The sequence below is a fragment of the Pholis gunnellus genome (genome assembly GCF_910591455.1).
Source record: "Pholis gunnellus genome assembly, chromosome: 8".
Classification (NCBI taxonomy): Eukaryota; Metazoa; Chordata; class Actinopteri; order Perciformes; family Pholidae; genus Pholis; species Pholis gunnellus.
In genome coordinates this window covers 19,008,464-19,014,830 of record NC_136534.1, presented here as the reverse complement: position 1 = coordinate 19,014,830, position 6,367 = coordinate 19,008,464, and the positions used below count along the sequence as shown (strand labels likewise).

At 41.6% G+C, this 6,367-nt stretch overlaps 1 protein-coding gene across 1 annotated transcript; it reads right to left on the bottom strand.

The window, feature by feature from the left end:
* Window positions 1-154: 154 nt before the first annotated feature.
* On the bottom strand, window positions 155-4,732 carry trim35-28 (tripartite motif containing 35-28). The gene is made up of 6 exons (XM_079163969.1): window positions 4,084-4,732; window positions 2,982-3,077; window positions 2,329-2,559; window positions 2,193-2,215; window positions 1,681-1,799; window positions 155-1,462 (listed from the first exon to the last, which is right to left on the bottom strand). Exons 1-6 carry the CDS (start codon window positions 4,510-4,512, stop codon window positions 927-929), a joined length of 1,434 nt encoding a protein of 477 aa, XP_079020095.1. The 5' UTR covers window positions 4,513-4,732; the 3' UTR covers window positions 155-926.
* Between the last annotated feature and the right edge of the window lie 1,635 nt (window positions 4,733-6,367).

Sequence of the window (6,367 nt, the reverse complement as noted above, 5' to 3'; positions counted from 1 at the left end):
CATTCCCTCAAAATAGTAACGTTTACAAAGTTTGCTACATCAATTACCTCCATGCAATCTATCTTAAAGCAAATAATGTTTATAAAAGTGCAACATGTGATTGTAATTGGCTATGCACCGTTTATGTGGTTCTAATTAATAAAAGAAACAAATCTGATTTTAATTTTTTTTTTATTGATTAAGTGTTTATATGGACACAGAAAATTTAAATCTGGACAACTTACAGGCAACACTTTGTGTTGTAAATGATATAAAACAATTAACCAAGAAACCCATACAGATTCAGGGAGATTTTAGTCCATTATATTTAAGCAGAATCAACAAAATCATCTAAAAATACAATAAAATAAAGGGCATTTCATAAGCTTAAATGCATTTCATTCAATTTATCCCTTATAAAACTGAAATTGTGTACTGAAAAAATGTGAAGATAAAACAACAACCATAACAACCCCGCAACTTTAATTATTTTGTTTACATTCCATTGACATCTCAGATATTAAGAGCTGGATGTCCCAATTTTTCATCCAGTGCAATAATAAATCAAGAGAGACCATTTTATTCACCTCTTCAAACGTTATCGGTATTGGCTACCAGCATCAGCCAAGCTTCCAGTCTTTTTATTATTCAGGTCTGTCCCTCCACTGTAAAGTGATGACAAAAGACAATCTAATTTCCTCCAGCTAAGGCACATCAAAAAAATTGTTTTTTGCAATTTCCCATGCGCCGTCAGTGTTAAAAAAGGAATTTCTCAGCTCTAACATGTGCATCATGCAGTTTCAAGGTCATCTCTGTTTGACTGATAAAGTGTTGTTTTGTTTATCTTGCTTTTTTAAAAAGCTTTTCTATTTGAAACAGGTAAGTATAATTATTTTCAATACTACAGCTTTAGGTCAACAACCATCCCTCTGCAGTATATCGGCTCATCACGAGGTGTGAACAGCTATTTTTCCCGGAGCCAGAATCGTAGGCGTACTGTAGAGGCCAGGGCCAAAAATTGGATACATCTTCTCATCAAACTTGTGTGTTAAAGTGACAAGGTGCTTTGCTGTTCCCCCATCCCAAAATGACACCTCTCCCTTATCTAAATTAAGCTTAATGCGGATCCTTTCAGGACGCTGCTGCACCTGCACCTCTGTACGCTCAGGTGTCGAGACCGTGTACACCCCTTTGCTCAGTCCAATGGACCACACACCACGGCTTGTAGAGACCGTGAACTTCTTTTTACGGGGCACTGACTCTTTGCAAACTCCCACAATCCACCTGGGGTTGTCACCAACAATGACATCCCATCTGTATTTCCCAGAGGTGTAACCTTCGGCACCCAGCACAAAGACGCAGGGATCAAAGCGATCCGGGTTGTCAGGGGTGGTCAGCCGCTCTGCGCTTTCCTTCACAGTGGACAGGTCAGCATTCAAGGACAGCCATGGAGAGGCTGTGTTCGGGTCCAACACCACTGGATCTGCACACAGGAAGAAATGAGATGCAATTACTTCAGATCGGTAACATTTGACAAGAGACTGAAGAATGGTCTGCTCTATCACGTCAAGTCCGTGTTCCTCAAGACTTATATTTCAAGTACACCAATACAATTTTCAACACAAGTTGGTCCATTTCCGGTAAAGACTCCCAGTCCCTAAAACCACAGATCATTCCCAACTCCCATTGTAATTTACTCACTATATTTGACATGGGCCTGCATGTTCTTCCAGATTTTGAAGCTCAAAGCACCGACGTGCTTGCCCATATTCAAAAGAGATTCCTCCGGGAGGTAAGGATCTCCACGAGTCCACTTGGCTCTAAAGCAAAGATGGCAATAACTGAAGTTAACAAGAGACATTTGTAAATCCACAAAATACAGCAGAAACCTGAACGAAGCAGATCTTCAGAGTTGAATGACAAAAATGTGTAATATACAAATGATCCTCCACCCTCCACCCTCCACCCTCCATATCCGATATAGATTATTTTGTTTTCTTTCCTATGTAGCAAATTGGGACTCCAATCTAAATTTTGTTGTGCAACCCTGTCGTACTATGACAAATAAAAACCTTGTAACCTTGTAAAAATGCTAATATATGGTAAATATATGGTGAAATGTACTTCCTAGTCCTTGTGCAGTGGATATTTACACAAAGATTTTAGAGCACACAATATTTGTGATTGCTACAGTGAGTTTTGCAGTTACTTACTCTCTTTTTACCTTCTGGAAATTCTAAAACATAAAAGAAAGTAACTGAGATTAGTTTCATGTTGTTGTTTTTTTTAACATCAGAGGCAAAAGTCTTGTAAGTCTCGAAACCGTGAGGACGAGCTTCCTTCTCTCACCCGCAGGAGAGGCAGATCCTCGTTGCCCATCTCTTTCTTCAGTGTATCACTGAGCTTGTTCATAGAGGCAATGTCCTCGTTTGTGGTGTCAATCAGCTCCTGAACGGCAGCGATCTTCTCCTCCTCCTCAGCAGCCAGGGCTTTCAGACGCAGAGCTTCCTCTGTGACAAGCGCCATGCGAAGCCTCTCAAACTCCGTCTTGATCTGCTTCTCTGCCTGCCCAGCCTGATACTGCGTTAAGAGAAGAGAGATTATATATGTATAGTGAACATACACGCATGAATGAAGATGTGGGCAGTCTCTGGTGTGCTATATGTCTTGTACTATCTCTTGTCTTGTCTTGTCTTGATGAGTACCATGCATGTACTGCAATGCGTAAGGGAAGAACTGCTTCCAAATATCGAACAGATTGCATTATTCATGCATATGTCAGGGGCAAATTACTTAGCGGATCCCTGAGGCGAGCGCTTTCCTCCATAGAGGTCAAAGGTCAAGCTGAACAAGAGGTGAACCTGAAGTATCTGGTTCAAGGACTGAGGATGTCTGAGGGCAATGGACACGTTTTGCAGCTTGTATAATAATAACAACCTAGTTTAATGATTATACACAGATGAATGTAATACGAACACCGTGAGTCGTGACAGAAACTTTACCTTGATGTACTCCATTGCGTTGCTGAGTTTACGTGTGGTTTTCTTATATGTCTCTATTTTCTTTTCAAAAATCTGGACTTTGAAGCCGAGCTCCTTCTGCAGGGTGAAAAAGCAGAACATGAGGTGATCGGCTTGAGACGGCTGTTCCTTGAACCTGCATCCACACTGGTCTCATTGTTTTTACTTATTGTGGTGGGAAAAAAACAGGTTAGAAGAAAAGGCAGATTCAGATTATGTTTATTACTGGGGCCAAAAGTGGACAGGTGGACAGTTGTAGAGGTCAATGGGAATATAGATGTACAGAAAAAGGAGGGGGGGGGTTATATAATTTCCACGAGAAATCGCTGTTTAAATTGCTGCCTCGGGCTAATCCCGGATCATTTTCATTCACAGGAGACCTACATTGTACACACATAAGACACGTGAGACTTGGGAAAAGTGTAATTACTAACTTTAACAATGGCTCTGTTCAACCGGCTACTGGGGTTTGACTCAGTCATACCGGGACACATTCATGGAATTGCTATTAATTAATTAATGTTATTAAATTCATTTGTACTTTTCCTGCTATGAGAAGAAGCCACTGCCAGTATTGACTATATAGTTATAACAAGACTATAATAAACCTATAGTAACTGTGTAGTGATTCTATAGTTATTATAATCAAACAGATGATATCTGGAGTCCCAGGTCAGCAGCAAGCAGCAAAATGTTTATGGACACAGCGAATATGAATGGTAGAATTAAACTTAGAATTAGACTTGGGGTGAAATATGGTGAATTTTGGAGAAAGAATTAGTCAGAGGTCACATGGTCAGGATTGAGAGATATATCACGTATAATCTCAAATCTAGAGGAAAGTACATGTTGGAGAATTTAATAGACTAAAGATGATAAAATAACAGTGTAATGCATACTGAAATATTAAGTACAACAAGTATTGCAGTTCTAGTGTAACTTTATGGGGAAACCGTGGAGCTACAGCAATGTACTGTTGAGCATTTCTTTCATTCAATCAACAAAAGTTGAAATCAGGATGTCCTTTTTCTTTCCAGGTTTAAAACGGAGTCTAAGTGACATCAAGGAATACATATTCCTTTACCTTACACATCGGTGCCCCCTCACTCAGCGGCCACAGCGTGTGCGTGTTGTGCAGAGTGACGCAGTCCACGCACAGAGGCTCCTCGTCCTTCTCACAGTACAGCACCAGCGGCTTCAGGTGCAGGTTACAGGTGTCCTCGCCAGGTGGGGGGTGTTTCCGGCCCGACACCCAGTTCGACTGTTTGAGGAAACTCTCACACGCGCTGCTGAGCGCGCGGTTGGAGATGCCCTGCCCCTCCTCACACTCCTTCCTGCACACGGGACACTTCTTGTTGACCTGAAAACTTTTCTGGTGACACTCGCGACAGAAGCTGTGGCTGCACGGCAGCAGCACGGGGTCCTGGAAGATGCCCTGACACACGGGGCAGGTCAGGTCCTGCCGGAGGGGTATAGCCTCTTCCGGCATGTCTTCATCCATGCTATCAGCCATGGCTTCACGGGCCCGCTTCACTTTACTTTCGGTTTTGACAAAAAAAACACAGTCAAATACGCACCCACCTGACTCTGTGAGAAAGCGTCGGCAATTTGCTTACGCTCACAAGAAAAGTGGAAAAAACAATAGTCTCGTGGACGGTTTCAGAAAGTAGGAAACTCTCCCAAACTGGTCTGTCACGTCGAGTTCGCGGTCGTTCCACCAACTCTTTTTCTGTGTTTCAGAGACAGGTTTCTTCTTCCTCCTTTTCTTTGCGGTTTTCCGGCAGTTGGCATCCTTTAACTTGCATTACTGCCTCCTACTGGATTTAACCGTCCACTGTTCAAAAGGCGATATCTTTGAAAAACCTAAATATCCATTTTCTCCTCTTCACCATCAATGACCTCTTTAATCCTGGCCTCTCCTCGTCCTATCCCCTGCAATCATTGCCCGTCTTTCCTCTTCATTCTTCCCTCCTCTGTTGCTCTCCCTAAGGTTTCTTTCTTTTTTTTCTCCCGTTAAAGGTTTATTGGGGGGGAGAGTTTTTCCTGTACAGATGTGAGGGTCCTGACTCCTGGGACAGAGGATGTTGTATGTATGTGTACAGATTGTAAAACCCTCTGAGGCAAATTTGTGATTTGTCATTTTGGGCTATACAAAATAAATTGAATTGAATGAAATCAGGAAGCGCTGATGGCTACTGTCTCCATTTCTTGACACTGTTCACAATGACCATGCCAAACAGTGGACTGTTGCTGTGACTAATTCTTAATCTACTCATGATTACTTATACTATAGTTTCCCTACTTCTTACCCCTCCTGCTTTATTTTTTATTAAACTATCTTCCTTTTGTCGCACAATCCCAATACTGTTGCCACTGTTTGCTGACTTCCCTCCAAACTATTCGTTTCCCCTCTGATTATGTAAGTTGTATATGTATTTGAACATATTCCCTCCTGACTGCCTACTTCCCTATTAGTGACAGGCGGCAATCATGATACAACACCGCTCTCTAGTGGATCTTGAGGTTGTGATCATTATTATGATCAGTTGTTCTTCCTGTGGAGGTGTGCACATCTGCAGCTGTCTGCACAACTGGCAGAACCGCTCTCTCTGTTAGACAACATTATTCAGCAGCACATACGTTTACTATTCAGGTATTGGACTTTTTATTTTACATTTTTTCACAACTTTTTGTTTACTTTGCACTTTTGTTTGAACAAATGCAGCTGTTTTGAACCCATAAACTTGATGTTTTGCATTGATGTTTTTGTAAATGTTTTGTCCGATGTTTAGTCAGTTTTTGTACCCTGGTCGTGAAGAAACAAAAAGGTAATTTAGCTGTTGGAATAACAAGTGAAGGATCAAATATTTTCTGTTATCACTCCTGTTTGTGCTGAGTCAAACTAATCACACATCATAGCTCGTTACTCAATTGTTTTGCCCACAGACATGGAAGCTTCATTGCCACGACCGGAAGTGTTTTGTTTTCTAAACCTCTTTGCCATGTTTTAATATTTCAATTTTTCTAGCTGTATGTCTTCCTTCTAAAAAGACAAATCATCTCATTGAGTCGTGCACACACCAGCTCTTCATTCAAAACACTATTCTGGCGGTTAATGGTACGAGTATGTCCAACAGATGGAGCCACATTGCCATCATGTGACACCGCACTGTGAAATTGAGGGATGGGTGTCAGATGTGCTCTTTGTGTCTGTCCTTTAAATGAGACAGAAACCAAACATAGCTCAGTGTAGCCATGATCAAATGCACGTCCACTGCCTTGGGCTTCACGTCACGCACATGCGCCTGAAGAGTGGGCATAATTATTTACTAAAATGTTCAAACTAACTGAAACACCCTAATGTACTG

What these genes read in the sequence shown, in the direction of transcription:
- trim35-28 (XM_079163969.1), bottom strand. Translation starts at nt 4,512, where the DNA reads ATGGCTGATAGCATGGATGAAGACATGCCGGAAGAGGCTATACCCCTC. An exon ending in AGGATCTGCCTCTCCTGCGG is followed by an intron (nt 2,216 to 2,328) that starts GTGAGAGAAGGA and finishes TTTATGTTTTAG; the next exon opens with AATTTCCAGAAGGTAAAAAG. An exon ending in GCAGGCCCATGTCAAATATA is followed by an intron (nt 1,463 to 1,680) that starts GTGAGTAAATTA and finishes TCCTGTGTGCAG; the next exon opens with ATCCAGTGGTGTTGGACCCG.